At 41.1% G+C, this 22,500-nt stretch overlaps 1 protein-coding gene across 1 annotated transcript in view; it reads right to left on the bottom strand.

The window, feature by feature from the left end:
* Positions 1-21,722, bottom strand: part of LOC143040001 (uncharacterized) — a 24,708-nt gene extending 2,986 nt beyond the window's left edge. The window contains exons 1-10 of the mRNA XM_076210520.1: positions 21,566-21,722; positions 17,233-17,298; positions 16,992-17,125; positions 16,685-16,885; positions 16,393-16,580; positions 13,487-14,051; positions 11,335-13,381; positions 10,560-11,206; positions 8,869-9,144; positions 1-8,767 (exon numbers count right to left, since the gene is read on the bottom strand). The exon at positions 1-8,767 is cut by the window's left edge and continues 2,986 nt beyond it. Coding sequence (XP_076066635.1) covers positions 1-8,767; positions 8,869-9,144; positions 10,560-11,206; positions 11,335-13,381; positions 13,487-14,051; positions 16,393-16,580; positions 16,685-16,885; positions 16,992-17,125; positions 17,233-17,298; positions 21,566-21,626 — 12,952 coding nt within the window. The 5' untranslated portion in view covers positions 21,627-21,722. The remainder of the gene's footprint in view (positions 8,768-8,868; positions 9,145-10,559; positions 11,207-11,334; positions 13,382-13,486; positions 14,052-16,392; positions 16,581-16,684; positions 16,886-16,991; positions 17,126-17,232; positions 17,299-21,565) is intronic.
* Between the last annotated feature and the right edge of the window lie 778 nt (positions 21,723-22,500).

The raw sequence follows: 22,500 nt of genomic DNA, 5'->3' as shown, positions 1-22,500 counted from the left end.
CTTTCAAGTCGCTCTTGATGCTGAAAACGTGCCCAGCTATATCTATGTTGGCATGACCATAGATCTGACCGTTTACATTCAGGTCAATTTCCGCCACTGTTATTGGCTTCCTGTAAGCTGGGAGAAGGATCTCTGTGGAAGCATGGATCTTCTTGTCGTGATGGGTCCAAATAAAATGGCCTCCGATGTGGTGAAGATCCATGAAAGGAGTCTCTACGATGAACTTTCCCTCAACGTTGGCAGTGCCCTCAAAGTGGAAAAGAATGTCGACTAGAATCTTCTCTCCAAAAATTTCGCCCTCCAACGAAAGCCCATGTTTTTTAGTATCTTTGGGAAGTCCACCCTTCAGTATGAGCTCATAATCATTGTAGCCAAGTTCAGTGAAGAAGGCAGTGTTAGAGAAGGAACGTTTAGCGCGTAGTCGATGCATACCAGTAAGAAGGCTGTTAAGACGAGCTTCCACTCCTTCAGAGTCATATACGAATCTGAGTTCAATGTCCTTATCATTGCCAAGATCAAGGTCAAAATCGACATAGAAGGCATTCTCTCTATTGAAGCCATACTCTGCTTCATACTCAATTACAGGATATCCTAACTGGCCGAGATCAAGTTTTCCAGCCAGGCCTTCCATGTAACTGTTTGCTCTTGGACTAATAGAGAAGATCAAGTCCTTACCATGTCCATACCCAACATTTAGAGTGACTGTTTGCCCGCTCAGGACCAATTTGATCGCCATTCGCGAGTCATTAATCAGTACTTCACTCGTAAAATGAGAATCGCTTATTCCCATCAGTTTCAATGCCGTTTCAATTTTCAGGTGGTGACCATGGATTCTGGTTTCTATGACACCGTGTCGCATGTCATTCTGGTTGGAGGTGTCAAAGGTAAGCATAACGTCACCGGGGATTCTAAAGGAAGAGTTGCTATTAAGCTGGAGGTAGATCCTTTCGCTGTTCCTGAAACCTTTGAAGTTGATATTCAGGTTGTGTGTCTCGAATCCAAAGGAAATACTTCCCAGTTTATCTGCTTTCTTCCCGGTCCCGTTAAGAAGGTTTTTGATATTGTAAGACGCGGCGAAGACAATGGGCTTCTTGTCAGGAAGCAAGAAAGAAATTTCAAAGGAGCTGTTGTCGTAAGACCTGAGTTCATATTTACCGGTCAGTCTATAATGAACTTCATTCACTGTATACATGATCTCAGCTTCATCATTAGCCCAAGTGGCATCAAGTGAAAACTTGCTGAAGGAATGGAAGGGTGTACTAATTCTCGCTTTGAACTCTCCTTCGCCCCTGTTCGTTACTTCCAATTCCATAACCATTTTGATCTCTATGTTTCCATGAGCAAGCATCAGTGTGACCATCTTCTTTGTAGGAGACAATCTGTACGTGACATCAACAGTGACGTTCTTGAAATATTCAAATGTTGTTGTGATTTGGGCACCGACCTTGGACTCATTTGCTTTGAGCACCAGGTCAATCTTACTATCTGCATACCCCATATGGAGATTGAATTTGATGATGTCAGCAAATTGTGTGTCAAGAACGAATTGGGCACTTGGGATAATCTGAATGGGAGACACAAGGGAAAGCTCGGTGAGCAAGGTCGTATCTGTTTGTTTGTGGACAGCCTTGACACTAAAAACGGTTTCTTTGTTTCTTGCCAAAGAAAGTTCGACGTGGGATTGTCTGATGTCATTAATATCATAAATGATATGAAGGTTGGCACTCCCAATGGTGAGTGACTTGAACTCGAGTTTTCCATTGAGAACATTGTAGTTCTCACCTGGAATCCACTTTGCATGAATGGAAGATTTCTCTCCAGCAAATGCGACGGCAATGTCGATGGACTTGAAACTTTTATTTCTGAAGTCATGTTTAAACGTCATTTCTATTTTTCCTAGGTAAGGTAAATTGATTTTCGCACTGTTACTGGAGAATTCTGGGTTAAGGTCTTTAAAGTCGATGTCAAGAGAAACGTGGAATTCTTCATAAGATAGAAGAGTTTTTACTTCAAATTTATTTACGAAATCGTACTCAACTTCGAATCGTGTCCTGAGGAAACCTGGAATGTTTGTTGTGCTCTCCAAGTCAAATGTGAACTGTTGTTGAAGATCTTCCGCCAGGTATTCAAGTTTCTGGTGGCCTTTATATTCTCCAAGTGTGAAATTACTCCTGCCTACAAAAGTGTTATCCCATTTCTGGCTTAGCTTCATATTCAAATTAAGGTCAGGCATGAAGGCACTAACTCCAAAAGCTGTATGGATATCTGCATTGGTTAAGCTGCCGAATGTTCCCATCAGTTTACCCATGGCGTAGGTGTTTTCGTCACCAATTCTGAAGAAATGATCGTGCTGCGTGCCAACGTTTGAGAATTTCCACTGTGTGGAGATTTTAGTGATTGGTTCTATTGTAGATGTAAACGTAAAGTCCGTTTCAAAAATACCAAGTTTACCATAACCAGAAATGTGGACACCTCCTGCAGTTATGTGGAAGTCGGCAGCATCTAGGTTTGTGAAGTCCCACTTGCCTGAGACATCCGTGGATCGCCGCATGCCACCCTCAGATGTAAAGACTTGTATATCAGCGTTTCCACTCCAGGGATTATTCACATCAACCTCAATGTTGAATTCAATTTTGTGGTGTTTATTCTTACTGGGGATAAGTTCTATGACAATCTTCTTAGGTTTGGTGATAAGATTGAGATCCATCTTGGCGTTTAGGATACTTTCATTGTGGAAGAGGTTATCAGTGAACAAAACACTGAAGTAACCTTCCTGTGGAATATGGCTCATGTCTCCCTCAATTTTTATTTCCATTTGTTTTCCATCCTTTTCCAACAAAAGAGATATGATACGGAACGCCTCCTGATACAAACGGAGTCGGTGATACTGGGTGTGGGTCGAGCGCACTTGTACTTCAATGTCATTCTTGTTAATAACACTGTTATGCTCGCCCCTGATGTGGAAGAGCTCCTCATTACCAATCGTTGCTTGAACTGTAGCCTTGGAAATGTCCCCAAAGACAAATTCATATTCTGCCTTCAAACTGTCGGTGACATATCGGGGATTGCTAATGTAGAAATGCCCGGACAATGGACTTAGGACTATGTTAACCTGATTGTGTTCGTGAGTATCAGAATAAAAGCCTCTGAGCTCCATATTCTCCAACAATTCTGACTTGAAGTTAAGAGTAGTTGAGGAAGCCTCAATCTTGGCAGTGTGTCTTGCTGTATTGTAACTTAAATCAAAGGAGACTGCCTGGAAGTTTTGGAATGGAGTCTGAATCTTAATTTTCACATCTCCGGCTTCGAGATTTAAAGTACCTATAATATGGAAAGAAGTTAGCTCACCATTCATTTCGGCTCCTAAATAGGCTTCTGGTTCTTCTGTATTCAGATATCCTTTAAGAGTAAATGGCTGTGGTACCCAAAAGTCACATTTGGTTGAGACTTGGAAAGATTGTATGATTCCCTTAGGGACAACGTGGATGGTGAGGAAGTTGTCATTTCTTTTCATATCAAGTGAAATCTTACCCATCTCGTCAACACTGACAGTCAATGAAATCTTGCGAGCCAACTCGTAGGGTGTCTTGATGTCCATTTGGATCAAGTTAGAAGTAGCTGTAACACTTGCCTCTGCATCCTTGTCTTTTATTACCTTTATTTCAACAGATCTTCTGGTACGGTCGAGAGAGCCTGTGAGTTTTAGATTTTCAAACCCTTGTAAAGGAGAATGCATTTGAAGGTCCAAATCGTCTCCCACAAATTTACCAATGATGGCTAAGCTTTTAGAACCATCTTTTTCAAATATGAGTTTTAAATTTTCATTATGATGAGCAAAGTCAAGCTTGGTTATAAGGCTTATGACTTTCCATCCATCGACAGGAGTCTCCATCATGGTAGTAAGCTCAACATTGTTGTCATTAAATAATCCGCCAAGGGAGAAAGCATATGTTTTGCTGTCAAGAACGGCTCTGACAAGAATAAGTTGGTCTTTGTTATTAGGATCATATTTTGCTTGAATGGAGATGTTTTCATAGCCAGGGAAGGGAAGGCTTGCAGTGATTGTGAAATCAGATTTGAATGCAGACAGGCGTAGAGCGGCAGTAAGCTGATAGGTGATATCATTATAGAAAATTGTAAGTGAAGCGTCCTTCCTCTCCGTTTCCCAGTTGTAGAGAGCATCAACGTGAACAACCTTGAGATCATCAAAAGGCGTGGTTAATCTCACTTTGACCTGTCCAAATTTCAGAGTACCTTCAATTTTAAAAGTGTGAGGTCCAATTTTGAGGACGGCTTCTCCAGTCTTGTGTAGTGTATCAAGATTGGCTTGAAGAAGAACAGTTTCATAACCTTCAAATGGTGTCATATACTTAATCTCAATGTGATCATTGCTAAAGTGACCCTTAGCAGAGAAATTCCAAGTCTTGATGTTTTTATTGAAGGTGAAGGAAGCATCAAGGATTTGGTTGATCTGGTCGATAGTGAGGTTGTAACTCGCCCCTAGAGATTCAAGTTCTGCTAAAGGAGTTTTGATCTTGAAACTTCCACCATTTATGTTGTAACTGGCTTCAGCAGACACTTTGAGTGTGCCCTTCTCGACTGAGATTCCAAATGTTTTGATATCTGGGACGATATCGTAGTGGGACTTCATGATAAGCTTCTCCCATCCAACAACGGGGCTCGTGATGAAAACGTAAAGAGTGGATTTCGTGGGAGTATAGCTGGCACCAGTACCAGCTTCAAACTTTTCGTTGTTTCTTTGGAATAGAACCGAGGCCTCTATGTCATTACCGTTGACCTCATAGTGGCCAGTGAAAGTCAACTTGGATATATCTTGAATAGGAGTCTGCAGACTGAACGAAATCGATTTAGGGGTGATGTAATACTCAGTGCTAAACTGGTATACGTCGTTCTCTTTTGAAATTTCAAGGTCTATACGGTTGTTGCCGACGTGTCCAGTGGCTGCCATGTTATAGCGGGGCAAGGGTGATGTTAAGGAGACCAAAAATAGCCTTTCGCTCATGTTAAACACACCATTGATGGTATATTTCAAATTATTAGTCTCGAAGCTTGCTAAAACTTTGTGTTGTAGTCTTGTTTTACTGTAGTCTCCATTTAGCTTAATTCTTTCATATCCAGGGATAGTTGTATTTGCATCAATCAAAAAAGTATTGTCGTTTACCTTGATGTTCATCGAGAATTCGTGTAGTTTATGTTCTTTGATAAGAGAAGCATAAACCGTACCGACATCATTCTTCACCTGTAATATAGCTGTTAACGATGCTGACGTATATCCTTTGATGGGAGAGGCAAAGTTTATCTTAATCTCATTATTAGTGAGGGAATATTTACCATTCATTTTCAAGGAATATAAAGCGCTATTTTTCCTGAAGGTAATACTTGCTTCCTTCTGATCACTGGAGAAGTCTGCTTCCATTGCCAGTTGAAAGTTGAAGCCTTGGGCAGGAGAGGTACTAGTGGCTATATCTAGCTTTGGAGTCAGTTTGTCTTTCAGGACAAGGATCTTCATCTCATAGTAGTCTGGCTTGTTGACCATCTTCACACCAAACTGGATTTCGAAGTCAGATATTTTATAGAATCCTTCTAAGTCCAGCTTCCATTCTGGCAAAGATGTCTCAATATGTGTAGTGAAGGATTTATTGTTAACATCAACACTTGTAGAGAATTCGCCCTTCATCCCTTCCTTTTCCATGGTGATTATAAGAGAATAGGGATTTGTGAAAACGTTCAGATGAGCTTCCAGGTTCAACAGGGACCATCCATTCAAAGGAGTAGTTATAGTTGCAATGGCACTGGTCTTGAAAGCATTTTCAGACGTGATGGAGAATTTGCCACGGTAGTCATCATTATTTTGGTAAATTTTAATGTCAGCCATTTTCAGTCCGTCCCTTGTCTTCAATTTGACCTCACCACCTACACGTCTAAGAGTCTTGAAGGGCAAGGTAATTTTTAGTGTCATGACAGGGGCTGCCATATCTCCCAAATTAGCCAAGGCTCGCACAGAAACTGTTTTCGAACCGTAGCTGGAGTCGAAGTTAATCTTTTTGGTTGTCCCCTCGAAAACATACTTTGCATCTATGTTGATTATTTCTTTTGTATAGAAAGGTATAAGAGCATTGAGTGTAAGCTGTCCTTTTCCGTTCTCAATTTGCGCTTTTCCTGTTATTTCGATTTTATAATCGTTTCTGAAGACAGAAGCACCGATGTCCACTGTTGAAAGGAGCAGGGAAGCACCAAGTCTTTCCCATCCGTGGAATGGTGTTGATCCTTTGAAGATAATTCGATTGTCAACAAATTCTCCGCGAAGTTTCAATTCATTTGAAGCGTGCTTCATTTTGATGTCAAAATATTTCTCTGTGAGATCGTAAGAGGCAATAAGGTGAAGATCGTCTATAGAAGTAATAGGAGACTTGAAGCTGACATGGATTTCAGCTTTGGACATGGAATAATCATATCCCCATTTGGTAATGAATTCACCTGTTTTGCCATCAAAGTCCATGTCGATCTGGATCCCATAATTTGTCATTTCACCTCGTATAAGGTACTCATGATTATCAGTTGTAAGAATGGTGGAAACATGGTAGGGCATGTAGTGCAAGTTATAAGCAATGGATGCTGACAACCTTCTGAATTTTTCTAGAGGCGTTTCAACGATGATGGAAAGTTTTTCTTCGTTTTCTGACCTGGAGAAAGTGGAGGTTATTCTATGCGTATGGATGTATTCATATGAGAAGTCAAGGGACTTACTGATAGCGTCTTCTTGATAACTCCCTACAATTTGTACTGGATGGCGTAGATATGTAGTGTCTAGATTGAGAAGACCTTGGATTTTGTTATCATAAGCATCACTTGTGGCAGTCAGAGTAATTTTATTGTCATTCCATGTAATTGAGCCATCGAACGATTTCTTTGGGTCTAGGGAGAAGCTTCCTTGAACGGCCACTGGAGCGAAGAGATAAGTATCCAACTTTAACTGGAGATTTCCTGAGTTATCTTTCAGCTTGGTGAAAATAGAATTGACGATTTTCTTGCATGGTTCGACCTCAATTGTCAGTGTAGAATTGATTTCATTTTCGTTGTGATGGTAACTGAAAGCAGCTCGAAAGTCCTCAGTGAAGGAGGACTTGCTGGCAAGCGAAGCATCTATTTGGAGTTGCGAGGACTGTCTCTTCATGTCAAAGAAAACTTCTGAACTAATGGTCTTCTCATACCAAGTGTACTCAAAGTCATGGTGGAAGCGGTATCCATCAAGAGACTGCTTGTTCTTCAATTTATAATAATTGTTGATTTCAAAATTATTCTCCCAGTTGAAGACATCGGTGAAGAGGAATAAGTGATTGATAACAAGCGATGACAAACTTTTGGCTAATGAGAGTTTCGTTTCATACTTGTTTCCATCGTTCTTGTGCGAAATAAGCATGTTTATGTCCTGAAGCTCCTCCATGCTGGAAGCAATGGCTACATTCATTTTAGCCCTTCTGGAATGGGTGTCTAATACTGCATCAGTGTTGACTGCGATACGATTTCCGTTGATACTAAAGTCAGCTTTAAGGTCGAGGGTGTTTGCAATGAGTTTATAGTTTAGAACGGCTTTAGCATTTGTATCCAGACTGCTGACAGAGGAAGAAAGTTCGAAATTGCTCATAGCGTTCACCTTGCCTTCAGCGTAAATTTTTACTGTGTTGAAGTCAGACCAGAAGCGAGACATCTCGATGTCATAGATGAAATAATCTATGGACTGGCTTTGGGAAATGGTAAATGTCAGTGGTCGAGTGACAGGGGTAATCAGGCGAAGGTTTCCGGTAAAAGCGGTATGGTCTCCAGTTACCGTTTTCTGACCGTTGATGTTTAGAATAGCCTTCTCGTTGTTTGCTTTAAGCTCAGCAAGGAAGGTAAGCTCTGAATCTCTCAATCTGTAGTTGACGTTGGCAGAAATGGAGGGTATAGCTTTGTTAGAAGTGTCCATCTTAAGAACGAGCACGATGTCATGGTCATGCGAGATGTCCACATGTCCTTTGGCAGTAAATAGAACAATTGTCCTGGGACCATAGTTAGCTTCGAGATCGATAGATAGGTCTTGACTCCTTAGAGTGTGGCGGAGAGAAACGCTTAGATTATCTGTGAAAGGCGAACTGAACGCAAGATCCATCATTGTTTCTTCATTGGCGTATGTGAAGCTAAAGGCTCCTTGGAGCGGCTTGTAGTTCAATTGGCCTTGCAGCTGTGATTTGATGTCAGTATTTTCCATTTGATGATTGAGTGAAATCTTGGCCTGTTCGTAGCCCGGAATACTACTTGTGAATGACATTTCGGACATTAGAAAGTGCCGTATGGGAGTTCCTTCGTACTTGTTGATGAGAGAAAAGGAAAGTAGTTCAGCATTTTTCCAGACAATGGTAATACTACCATGGTGTTCTTTGCCATGGGCATGGAAGGCAACAGTAGCGCTCTGCTTTTCGTACCCAGCAAATGGCGTCTCCACCAGAATGGAGAGAGACTTTTCCTCACCCATGCTATAATTTACAACGGAAGTAATTTTTTGCTTCGGTGCCCACTCAGCTTGCAAAAGGATCTTACCATTGGTTGCCCTGACTTCAAACGAGACTTCATTGTTGGGATACTTGAGACTTCCTCGGATAGCCTTTGGACTTACCATACCAAACACATGGAAGCTCTTGGACTGGTCATTGGCTTTGTCCCAGAAGGCAGTGACTTCTATACTCTTCTCCTCTGTTGTTGGCGAGATCTGAAACCCAAATGAGAACTTATTGTTAGAGAAGTCGACAATGTAGATATACGAGACTTTTTCACAAAGCAGCAAATTATACAGTTACCACATTTGTTTACCTTAGCTTCTAGAAACATATGTTTCAAGAAATTAACATCAAGAAGTAGGGAAGTGTGACAAACTTCTGCCTTGACGGTATAGTCTCTGTCGTTGATATTCAGAAGGAGATCAGCATTAGCTTTTTCACTGTCGGCAACAATAGCGGTGTCAAGGATCACCTTATGTCCCGTTCCAACAAACTGAGCATCCAGGTCAATGTCGAAAGACGAGACGGTAGATCTGTTTTTGAAGATGGCTTCAAAACTGTACCCCACGTCTTTTAAATTCGAATTTACCTGCAATATACATATAAAAATCACTTGTTTAATGTAGCCTATATGTGCACGAAATATGTTAGGAATCGTCTATTATATGTTCATGTATAAGAATACTAAATTTTATAGAACTTATTAATGATATTAGGAAATATAACACGCCATTTTAATCATCATCATCAAAATCAGTGCGAATCACATGTTGATGCTATTCCCTGCACTTTTTTTTTCCGAGAAAACCCACCCTTCCCATACCAAAACAGATCTAGCCATGAGTATTTTGGGGGGCGTCCCTTTGTTGTTCCTATTGCTGTCGTTCCTTAATCTGTCTGGCCGAGCATTCCTATCTCCCTGAGGAGCGCCACGGCTGGAACGGAGATTTCTCACATCTCTTATAGAATGTATATTGTGTTGGCGTGCGTGATTGTGTACAATGTAGTCTTCCATGATGTGTAGTATCGGATGAAGTGGTACATCCTGGACAGTTATCTGTTATGCAATCATGCAACCTCTTTTTGGTAACTTAGAAGGGCTGGATGGTGGCCACATTGCAACCTCTCTTCTCAGGAGAGAGAGGATTCAGAGGGATGGATATCCAGTGGGGGGGGGGGGTTGGCATTGTTTCTTCTACCGGGATTTACCTCTCGCCGAGATAACCATGTGAGTAGGATCAATATCAGGAAAGCGTACCACATGTCTGTATAGCTGGAGTCGACTGAGTCTCACGAAACAGTCGCTGGTTTGAATTGAAGTCAACGATACTTCACAATTCCCTGAAGACACTTTGTTCCAAAAATGTCGAGACACATCATGAAGTTAGCATTTAGTGCTCATATCTCACATCCACATAGCAAGACAAGGGGAACAAACGACTCTTTAAGATTCGGGTATTCGCCCTTCTGCATAAATTTCTAAATCACATACTTTGGTTGAACGAGTCTTGATGTGGTTATGCCTTGTTTGCACTGTCTTGTTTGCAGAGCCGACTTGGTGGATTTGACGGGAGCAGGTTGCAACTGCACCCCTATCAGGATCTCCATATCTAGATGTTAGCTTAATATATTACTAGAAAGGCACTACGTAATATTAAAAAAAAAATTGTAAAATGCAATGTGAGGGCAGAGCGCCGAAAGACCTTTTGGGCCAAAACAAGAATAGAAGAAAAGAGTTGATAGAGGGAGAGAGAGAAAATGAGAGGGAAAAGACAGAATTGGAGAGAGAGAGAGTGAGAGAGAGAGAAGCAAAATTGTCGTATGTAATTTTGGATGTCTGCGTAAATTTTAGTTTCAGATTAATCTCCATATACTTGAGTGTTTTTCGACTAGCGATATCTATACTACCTATATGTCTTTTAAGTCTGATAATATACGAATAGCTGCAGCCGAAGAAAAGAGCACTTGGACAATCATTTAAATATCACATTTACACAGACTAACCTTTAATTTGTACTGGCCAGGAGCAATCCTGATGAATGAGGCTTCTGTATAAAATTTGCCGAGGGGAAGTGTGATGGAACCAGCGCTGTGGTATTTTGCACTTAAGAAGTTGAGCTGAACCTGTTTCTCGAATGCTAGCTCGTCAGTCAGACGAATCTTAAGATCACTGTTGACTTCGTCGTTATTATGGAGGTGGTGGAAGAAGAACATGTAATTTATATCATGATTAGGACATTTGATCATCGTACTGGCAGTGATATCGACGAACTGGTCTTGAACTCGATCGTAATACCAGGAATGCTCAACACCCCAAGCTGTGGCACCATAGATTAGATCGATCTTAGTTTCCGTCTTCCCGGACGTTATAGTTGTTCGTACTTTGGAGTCGATACTGGACGAGGGAAACTGGGAAGGTGTAAACTGGAAGTCTAACAAATAGACCTTGGAAGAAATGTAGTCATCCAACTTCAGAAGACCTGTATGCTTGATTGTTTGTTTAGGGTTCTCTATCCAACGATATTCGATGTTGAAATTGGAAGACAAAGAGGTTTCCTCCATTTGATAGATTCCTTCGAAGGAGGCGTCTAGAAGTGGAGAATTGAGGGAGGTTTGGAGGTTCATCTTACGATCTCCTGCGTCAATGGCGGCTGAAAAAAAAAAAAAATGCAAAGATAAGAACATACTTGAAAAGAACTCTTAAATACGACATGAAAACATTCCAATAACTTATATTGCCTTTAAGAATATAAGTAAAAATACTGTGTGCTGAACTTACCATGAAAAGTGATGGGTTTTGCGTTCAATGTGGCAAGTGAAAGGTCGGCTTGGCACTTCTTGTCTTCAGCATTTACGAGAAAAGCTCCTTGTAGATTTACTATTTCTGCCCCAGACGTTGTGATCACTATTGTCGGTTTATACTGGATTTGTATATTATTACGCTGTGTTGCGAGATTAGCAATGAGTGTATATTTGTTGGTCTGGCCTAGATCGATCTCAAATCGGGCTTTCTTATCAGCACTAGTTAAGTGGTAGCTTCCGTGAGCATTGATTGCCTTCCAAGGAGTATAGAGGCTGATATCGAGAGAATTTTCATGCCGGGAGAGTTGAAGAGACACTTTACGGTCGATTGTTGAGTCAGGGGTGTCAAAAAGGAAAGAGATGTCGTTATTCTCTCGTCTGAACTGAAGAAGATAAGAAGATTGGGTGTCAGTTTTCTGTGTGAAGATTTGGGCTTCCATAGGTCCGATGAATGGGAAATAAGGAGCATTAGGTTGGGGAAGTGGGTAATTAACAGAACCACAAATTCTAAGGCCAAGGAAGGAAGTGGCAGTAATACAGTTCTCATGTACAGGACTGTCGTCTGGTATGACTTGGACCTCCCTGTCTCCATCGTAATAGAAAAAGTCATTATTCACCTTTAGAACTTCAGTTTTCTCCTTGGGCATATCGAATGCAATGTCGACAAGTTTTCCTCCTTGAATAATTATTTTGCCATCAAAGGATGTGGATGTGTGCAGAGTGGAGACCATCTTAACTCCTGAGCGAGCCATGAAGGCATCGACATATACACTACTAGCCATCTGTATGGCGGCAGATGGATGGATCTTACCTTCGATATTGATATTATTAAGACTTCTTGGCAGGAATGTTCCAGACATTTTAAATCCAACTGTAGCCGATCCATTGACTGCAAGTGTGATAGGAAGACCAGATACAGAAGGCAAGGAGAAATCTGTGTCGACGATGGCAAAGGATTTTAGATAGTCGACATTACCCTTACGAGCTAGTTCAGTAAGAAGATCCATGGGGTTGGAGAAGTCTGAGAAAATATCTGCCAGTCCGTGAAAGTGTTTGTAGTACATTTCGTTTCCAAATAGTCGCAAGTAGAGAGAACCACTGGGTTCGTCTGTTGTATGGTCAAGTATAGATTCAAGTGTTGTTGTTTCTTCCTTATTTTTGCCTTGACGAAGATTCTTGAGTATACCAGCAATGGTTTCTTCTGGATAGTAACCGTTAGGCCCAAAGAAACGCTCTATGTATGCCTCGAAGCCCTCAAATCTTCCTCCGATTTCGAAAAAGTTGATGGATTCTCCAAATAGGTCCATCGTGAGGTTGAACATGGCAGAGCGTGGCAAGAATGATCTGTCAGAGAAGATAACATTACTTTCGACAGTGGACCCAACATTGATCTCGTTCATAAAGAATGATGACTCAAAATTACGTGAAAATTTGAGGTTGGTGCTGTTGAATTTCTGCTTAAGTAGATCTCGACCAATGAGGTCGTGCATCCAGAGTTTGCCAGGAGCAGCTGACTCATGCAAGTTAGTTAGGTGCGTCCAGACGAAGGAGCTGACGTGGTTAACCGGCTCAGAAATCAAACGATCTTTGATTACTTCAATCACTTCCTTGGTAGGGCAGGTCATGATGGACAAGTAGGAAGCGATGCGCACTTCGATGTTTTGGTGAACATCACTGAAGACCTGCATTAAGTTGGAACGGTCGTAATGACAGGGGGCGTGTCGCCAAGCATCCAGAGCAGCAACACGGATCTCCATATCGTTGTCTTCGGTGTAGCACCGCTCCAGAATAGAATCTGCGTTGACCCATCGGCCGGCGTTACCAAGAGCCTTGAGGGCCACTACAATTCTTTCTTTTTCCTCCTCGGTGAAAGATCGGCATGCGGATCCCAGCTGAGCTTCGAAGAGAAGCAGAAGCTTCTTAACACCGACATGCTCTCCGCAGGTAGAGTCCTTCAGGCAGTAGTTATTGATGAGCGCCGAAATTCCTAACATGGCCTGCTTTGTGGGAGTTGTTTGTAGTGTCTGGAAAGAAGATAAAAGTGAGTTCATCCATTTTATAACGTAGGCATGCAAACTACTTTAAATTTTATTTTCCGAATACGAAGAAAAGGAGAACAATGGACTTACAGCAAGAGCACTGAATATATCAGGGTTTGGGTTCTTGATGAATGCAAGTGAAGTAAACCAAACATCAGCATCCTTATCACTGATATGATCTGCCCTGAGTAAGTCGCGTATGGTCTCAGCGGATGCAGGTGTGGTAAGAAGAAGAATGGCGTCTACAAGAAACTTATGCTGTTTAGTATCTTTAGTAGTTGCGAGTAGCGTTGTTAGTTGGGAATGTGAGAAACCCCTAAGGTTAGCCACAAGGTCGTAGAATAGAGTAGGAACTCGAGGGTTGATCTCATCTTGGCTAGAAGAATGCAGAAGCTCCAGAAGTTTAGCAGCTTTCTCCACCTCTGCAGGGGTTTCGTGGTACTTAGAGGAATCAAAAATGAGAGGTGAACGCTTCATGAAGTGGTCAGCACCAAAAATGGAAGCCTTGCTGGTGGAAATAAAGACGAGGGTTGTCATAATCTTGGTGACTGTGCCACTTTCATGATTGGAGAAGGGGTGATATATGTGGCTCTCTTCACATTCAGCGTTCCTTAGCCGGCCGTCCTCCAAAATTTGATGACAAGACTGTGTACTTCTGTAGAATCAGACAACAGAATGATAGATTTGTGTTTTATGCAAAGAGCTCTACAAAACTATAACAGTAAATACATTGTTTCATTTGAAAATTGTCACTGGGAGGGAAGAACTGACAGGTTTTATCTAATAATTGAGTTCGTGGTAAAAATTCCACAACTATGAGTAATTGATATTCACACCTAGTGAGGTTATTGGTATATCTATATACTGAGAACTTTTTCCCCCTTAAATGTGAGGTAGCCAAGTCAAATGCTATTCCCACCCAATTCGCTCCCTTCCACCACCTCCAGCCCTCCTGTCTCAGCTCCTCATGGATGACGGATCATCCCTGCATCCGCCAACTGCCCTGGGTCTAACGCAATGCAGCAAGACACAGTACATTTACAGCAAGACCGTTTCACTTAATCGGCGACCACCCTCTCCCCTACCCTCATGCAGAAAAAGAGAAAGTTGTGGAGAAATCACTTCGGGCTGCGTCAAAATATTTACAAATAAGCGCCCCCTACCCCCCATCCTCCACATCTCCCTTGCATAACAGTATTATCCATACAGTCAATCTCCACTCATCCCTATTTCCTTCCTTCTCCCTTCCTTGCTCAACAGATATTCCTTTCTTGCTCACCGCCTCCTTCACCCCATCCATCCATCTCATTCTCGGTCGTTCCCTCAAGTTCACTCTTTCCACCTCTGCCTTGCATACCTCTTTTACTAATCTTGTATCACTCATTCTTTCCATGTGTCCAAACCATACTTCAAGCCACTCGCTCTCTAATTCCCATTCTAACACTTGCGTAAAAAAAACTTGACTGCCCTTAACAGCTTTCCCCTAATCCCATATATCTGCGAAACCTCTCACAGTGCCTTTCTATCTAGCCTGTTAAAAGCCTTTTCCAAATCCATAAAGGTTAAAAAAAAAAAAAAAAAATCGTTACCTTTTCCTAAAGCTTTCTGACATCTACTTTACCACAAAAAATCTGATCCACGCAAACCCAAGCTTTCCTAAACCCACACTGTTCCTGACGAATTACTCCCTCTATACCTCTCCTAATACTCTCCCATAAGCCTTCCCAACTACATTCAACAAACTGATCCAACTGAAACTATTACACTTATATTTGTCCCCTTTCTTCTGGCAAAATGAAACTATACAGGCACTCCAGTCCTCCGGCACTCTACCCCCCCTTAGACATACATTAAACAACCTCACTATCTAGTCCACTATCATTTAGCTTCTTTCTTCAGACACTGTATGATACCCGTCTGACGCAGGTACCTTAAATGTTCTCATGATTTTCAGAGCTACTTGCACCTCATCTTTTCTTATTTGTACTCCGTTTTCCTCTCCCATCAACATAATTTTCTTCGCGCCTCCCACTGCTACCACCAATCCGTCGCTATCCTCCACATTCAACAGCTCTCAAAAATACTCCGCCCATCTTCCCCTTACCGCCTCCTCTTAAGTTAAGATCTGTCTATCTGTGCCTTTTACCTTTTCTTCTTTACTTGACTCCCCTCCCCTCCCTCTTTTGATTCCCCTCCAAAACATGATTTAAAAAAAAAAAAAAAAAAATCATGCTCTTCCCCCATTTTGTATCTGCTCTCATATTTGACTCTTTTTTTCTTTTGTTTTACTTCTCTTTTTTATACCTCTCATATGTTCCTCTTACCCTACTGTGCAACCAGTCCCTGAATTCTCGCTGCTTCTCCTCTACTACCTTTTCACTTCATCATTCCACTACTCGCTACCTTTCCTTCTATTCCCTCCCATCCTCCTTGTTCACGTTCTTTGCACGCTTGTCACTTCCTCTTCAAAACACCCCCATTCCTCTTTCACACCTACTTCCACTCTATCCTTCACTTCCCACACTTTTCTCAGCTTCTCCTTATACTCCTGATCCTTTTCCTTCTTATTTAAACAGTTTGCTCTACGCCCCCCTCTATCTTCCGCCCTTCTCCTGTTTCTCCACCTATCCTCCACTCTCAATATACCGTTGACCAAAAAATTATTTGAAATTCCCCCAGTCTTTCCCCTAAGAACAAGGACATCAAAAATATTCCCTCTCTTTTCCTAGATACCACTACATAGTTAATTAATGCCCTATCAGTCACCCTTCTATCCACCATCCTGTCCCATGTGTACTTATGCTTGACTTTATTCCTAAACACTGAGTTAGCTACCATCAACTTTTTCTAAACACATCTCCACCATTAACTCTCCACTATGATTATTTCCAGGCACTTCTAAATTTCCAACACCTCATTGGTATGAGATCAGGGAAAAGCAATTTTCCTGAGAGTGAATGACACCGGTGCCTCCTTCAGTAAAATAATTTACATACCTCATGATGGGCAAGGACTGAATAGGAGATGTACTGGTGTAGCTGGAGGTGGCAAAGTCAGCTGCACGGTCCGGGCGAAGAGTACAAGAATCAAGGTCTTTGGACTTGAAGTAGTTGGTGACTGTACCCTCGACATGAGCCGAATAATGCGTGTTGCACTTGCCAGTGATGTCTGTCTCTTCCACCACCTACGGTATCAAATCACACATGATATATGCTATCTCATGAGTATTAAAATGTTGTTCAAGTTTTGGGCAAACCATATTGACGGTCAGCATTCAAAGATCCTTACCTCCTGGTCAGGGTTGGTCATGGAGTTCTGGAAGGTGGAGAGGACTCCCCTTTTGAAGTTCATAACCCATGTGGGTTCATTTTCTGCTCCGCATACGTGGTCTATTACACCGTCCTGGAAAGAGAACCTGAGGGGCATCTTGGTCAGAGCGTCCGCAAACTCGGAGGAGCGAGAAGACTCAACCAGTTCGACATCTTTCAGCTGTGGAAATTGAAAATAAACATTAGAATGCACGACGAAACTATATGAGTGATTATTTCTAACAAGTTGCCGTTCTTAGAAAGTAAAGTACACATGGTCAACTAACCCGGAGGATGTGTTCACATGGGGAAGACACCTCGATCTCGACTTTGGACTTAATCTGCACTCTGGAACTCTCTTCAGATGTCCCAAGGAGAGAAGTCACTGTGTCTACGGTGTAGTCGTACAGGTAGCTTTTTCCTTTGGGAAGAATTGCACACATAAAATCATAAGAGATATTAAACAGGTGGAAAACTGCACTCAATAGAATGAGATATAAAATGTCGTGGAAACTCATATTTTCTTACCAGTTTCATAGGAGAACTTGTCGGTATTTTTACAGTGGAATGCGCATTGGGACTGCTGGCTTGACTCTGTAAAATGAAAAAAAAAAAAAATTAATGAAAGTGTTATCGGTGATCTTAAAGGTAGAAATGCTGTTTTTAGGCATTTCTCTTCGGATCCTGTATATCTATATTGCTTAGAGTAATTATGATAGTCTAAGCTTTTGTGTTCTGTGTTCTCTGACAGCTATCACTTTATTTACAATATATAAGAATAGGCTATAATGGCAAAGCATTCCGATAGGAGAGCTTGTAATCCTTAACGAGGTTGGGTATAATGATGGAATCTTTATCTGTTAAATGAACGAGTAAGTGGTAAGTAAAATGAATGTTAAACAGATGGATGTATAAATAAACATAAGCGCAGAGAAAGAGATAAACCAACTAGCTAATAGACATTACAACGTAGTGCTTAGGTATTTATCTAAGTGAATCTTGAAGCTTCGAACGGTATTACACGTGATCCCTTCTTTGGGAAGTTTATCATTGACTAAATAGGCGAATTTTATTTTATCTACTTCGAGAGTCAACCCACGCCTTGAAAGCTTATGGTCACTACATCTTGTCTGGTTAATTTTGTGGTTAACCTCTTCGATACGATGACGCGTACGTAGACGTCATGATGCGCGAGTTATACGAGAGTGCCGGATTTGACGTCTTGATTATATTTTGTAGTTGTAGCTGAGTGACTCCCGAATTATGTGATCTGGCTTGATCACGTTTTCTGTGTTTATTTTTACTCTGAGTGAAAGAGAACGAGTAATACAGCAGTGACTTTATATTTCATAACGCGAGTAGTATGATGTATAGTACATTAGGCATCCGATACTGCGCAAGAGAATTTTACTCGTATTGAAGAGGTTAATGATTGAAGAGAGTTATAGTAAAATACTCCACACAACCTGGAACTAGAGTTATATATAGTGACACTTGTTACATATGAGAGCCTGATCAATTTTTAATGTGAGCATATATACATTAATTAAGATACTCAGTAAAACTTGTTCTTTCAAAGCACTTCCTACCAATTATGCCCAAGGTATCACGGAACAGTATGTCATCCTTCGTCTAACCAGCCAAAACCAAAAATCCTGCATCATCTCTTTGCGACAAGTTAGATGAAACGAGAGCTCCTGTTGCCTGGGCTTCGAAGTCCCTAGGTCAGACTTTGGCAAATAGTCCTAAGTCCACGCTGTGGGTAGGAAAAGCCATCTTGACCCTAAACCTCATTTGGTGGGTCGTCAGGCTGGCCCAGAGGCCGTATGACCGCTTGCAGACATGTTAATACGAAGAGTGGGTTGTCAGTTGTACTATTATAATAATTCAGACCGGATGACCGCTTGCATAGATACCATTAGATGTAAAGGCGGTGATCATTCGCTCTATTATGAATGCAATTAGTAGTATAGGTTGCAGTCGTTATAGAATGTAGTTTACCAGCACTTCTATCCGAGTGGGCAATCTCGTGTGGCTGTCGTGTGGGTGGTGTAGGTTAAAGTCACTTTATACGCAGAGTTGCGACATGAGAGGTAAATGAAAATTATTTGGCCACAAAATGGCTCCATGGGGCAAGTGGCTGATATTGTATCGTCACATCGCAACTCTCTGTATAAAGGGACTTTAGATAATGTAATTTTGTAACACAGTTACACATGTACGACGCCCACACATGTTGTGCAGAACAGCATAGTGGTCTGCCATGTGCGCACTGTTCCGCACACACCGCAGAATGGCCACAAAATGGCGGCGTGTCCGAAGTTGTCTCAATTCTATATAAAGGGACTAGTGTAGGTTAAGGTAACGTAAAGTATATGTAAACTACCTTCTTCGGCTATTATAAATTTGATTACCAAATAGTCTCTAAAATTATTTTGCTAATACAAAGAACCTGCAGTTGGTTACTGCATACGACATAAATGATATGAGATGAGTGAAATATCAGTACTAAGATAAAGGCGCTTTGTGACTATCGAAATGCAAACCTTTGAAAATTGTTTATTACCTATTTAGATCACCATCGTATATTGAGAATGTCTCAAATACTCGCATCAGAATTAAAATGTGCAACTCACTGCCAGAGAGGCTCTTCAAAGAAACGTTTTGAGTTTTGTTTTAAATGTCAAATTATGAAATACACTAAATGATCTGACGGCAGATGTGAAGGGATCGGTAAATTCAAGGTGTTCAAGTGAGTCAAAGGCTTTAAGAGTGATGCAAGCAAGGTCATCGTATTAAGACAACAGGGAAGGACTCGCAGTAATGGGTTTGAATAGGACACATTTAGATTTAAGAAGGAAATAGGCAAGAACTAGTTTGCCAATAGAGTGGTCAACGAATGAAATAGACTTAGTAACCATGTAGTGAGCGCTGAAACTATCAGTTGTTTTAAGAAAAGGTTTGACAACTTTATGAATGGAGATGGCAGGTGTAATGGACATGGAACTGCTTAAAGTAAGCCTTATGGTCACTTGCAGTCTCCTTCATTCTTATGTTTTATGCTTCTAAATGGGAATAGAACAAAATATATAGTCATAGTTATAAGATGTATTACATAGCGTTTCATTATGAACGCGTGGCAGTTGTCAAATGTGATATGTCAAATTAATGTATTGAAAATTCGTACTTCACAGTGACGAACGTGTTCTTTATAAATCGAAACTAGGGTTCATTAAAACTCATGTTGACCAACTTAATTAGAAAATTAGACTTAAATCTCGGCGCATCATAATCTGCCAACGAATGTCCTCGCTTGCCGCTCTATACTTACCAGAAAATCATTTACCTGCGCGAGTTATTACAAGATATCTAGAAGATTAAAATCCTGTCCGCATAGAGTGCCTGCATGTATTAGCGAGAATATCGGTCTCAGTGACGAACTCACCGCTTCTCTCTCTAACCAAACAACTATTCTTATTTGTGTTTATAACAATATATGTTGGCGGGACTTAACAGATATGAAGACACCTAATTGCGGCCAAAATCGTCACCTGTGCCTGTTATGCTCGACCATTCAGGGTTGACAGCAAAATAGTAATAATAATAAAATACTACCATTGAATAAACGCGCCCATTGTGAGTCTGGCCACCACTATGAAACTTATTATTGTGCACTGAGCATTCAGAACCATTTACCAGATAATATCAATACAATGAAAATTGTAGTGTATTCATCAGAAACGATCTTTTATTGCGCAGCAAAATTGTAATACCATTCACTAGAAAAGTTAAAGCAGTGATATCAATGTATTTAGAAAGGAAGTACAAAACACTAAACCAGTAAACCTTAGGACTAAGGTTTAATTGATTTTGACCAACAAATTATGAGTTATGTCCAAGTGTGTTTCATGCTGATAGGTTGTAGAACCTTGATGAAGCCTGATTAGTAATAACTACGTTGCATTCTCACCAAAAAGTGGACTGGGAACAGGGGTGACCCTTTAGCCACGAGGTGTTAAGAAGGAAGAGGGGTTAAATGAGTCGTAAGCCTAATCGCAAACTGAGGCGCAGGCGACACAAGTGATACAGCACAGGAAAGGCAGACTTCCTGTTGCTGAACTGAAGTTCAGTTTGAACTTCGTTCTCACTTGAAGTGCTTGTAGATATTTCAGATTTCACATGAGAGAGAAGTTCAAACTGTACTTCAATTCAGCAACAGGAAAATTGTCTTTGTTTTGTGCTGTGTCACCAGTATCTCAGTTTACGCTTAGGCTAATGTGCGTGAATAGGGAGTGAGCCTTAACTCGGTCACCCTCAAGGAAAAAGGGCCTTTGGTATACATAATAACTAAAACAACTAAACAAACCCAGCTCTCGCGAAACTTCGATCCGGGGTTCCTAAGAATGCGAGTTCACTGCGTTACTGATCGAAGTTTGATTATTTGAAAGACTTCACTGTAACGAATGATTTGTTCCATAGAATGATCTTTTTTAATTTTCTTTTTTCGTAAGAATTTTCAAAATATAGTCGTGGTCGCCTTCATTGCTTCCATGTGGAGCAACGAGTCATTAACACTGTCGACAAGAAATTTCACTTGCACTTCAGCAGTTCCCACAGTTCCCTTGCTATAGGTGACATTCCAGGTTTGAATCTGGACAAGCTTTGCAGTGGGGAAGCCAGCATTTGGCTTTGGAAGACCTCTTTAACATTACCAACACTAAGATGGTCTTCCACTTTGAAATAAATGTCCCAGTATCTGGCTTTGGAAAGCCTCTCTAACATTACCGATACTGGAATGGTTTTCAGCACTTCGACAAGAAAGAATAATAAAAAACATTATAACTCCCTCTTAAGGATTTACCTGCTGCAGTAGCAGAAGCCAACAGTGCCACAAGAAGTAGCGGTGTCGTGCAGCGGCGCATGGCGTCGGCGGCTCACACTATCTTGGATAGGTCTAGCCGGCGGTCTCCACTGTACCGGCTCTAGCTGGACACAGCCTTTATATACCTCCTTCTTATCAACCCATGGCAACCAGTCTTCGAAGACCCGAGGAGGTGGGGTGGCACTCGAAGCCCCCATTGCGCAGTTCGATCGAAGACTTCGACCCCACATCGGCCTCCCTTGACGAGAGAGTCTTTGGCACCCCCACGTGGGTGACCGGGAATGTCATACGTCACGTGGAGGCAGGCGCGTACGTCACAGCAGATGACATGTGCAGGGAAATAATTTCTCTAGTTGTAGGTGTGTAATTTTGCGGATTGCAAAATTAAATTATTTTTTACCTTTATACAAAAATATATGGCACCTCCTGGTGCCAAAATAAGAGGGAGGGAAGAGGTTAGAGGGGAGTGGAGTATGTAGGGGATGGAATGGGTGGGAGTGGTTTCTATGCCGTTTTATTTTAGCTTCCTCCCGTGTAAGGGGGAAAAAAGCCTTTGAATTACAGGTTACAAATTTTTCTTTAATTTCTCTGTTTAGGTTAAAAAATACCTCTCATTGATATAGGCACATGTCATTTTATGCTTCGAGTAAAAAAAAAAAAAAAAAAAAGTAAATAAACTCTACTCGTACAGTGTCCTTGAACGCTGATAAGCCTTTATGAAAAAGGTAAGAAAAAAAGTTCTATCTTCATGTTAGTAGGTACGCCACAATTTTTTTTTTTTTTAAATTTGTAATGTATGTTAATAACCACATATTTTCGATATTTTCTAATAGCTATAGCGATATTTTAAAGAACGTTTTGTAAGACAAAAATGAATAAGCAGACAAAATAATAAATAGATAATGAATTAATAA

This window comes from Oratosquilla oratoria, chromosome 27, assembly GCF_046742065.1.
Source record: "Oratosquilla oratoria isolate Oo_2021 chromosome 27, ASM4674206v1, whole genome shotgun sequence".
In the NCBI taxonomy this organism is placed as follows: domain Eukaryota; kingdom Metazoa; phylum Arthropoda; class Malacostraca; order Stomatopoda; family Squillidae; genus Oratosquilla; species Oratosquilla oratoria.
This window is presented reverse-complemented; position numbering and strand designations above follow the sequence as displayed.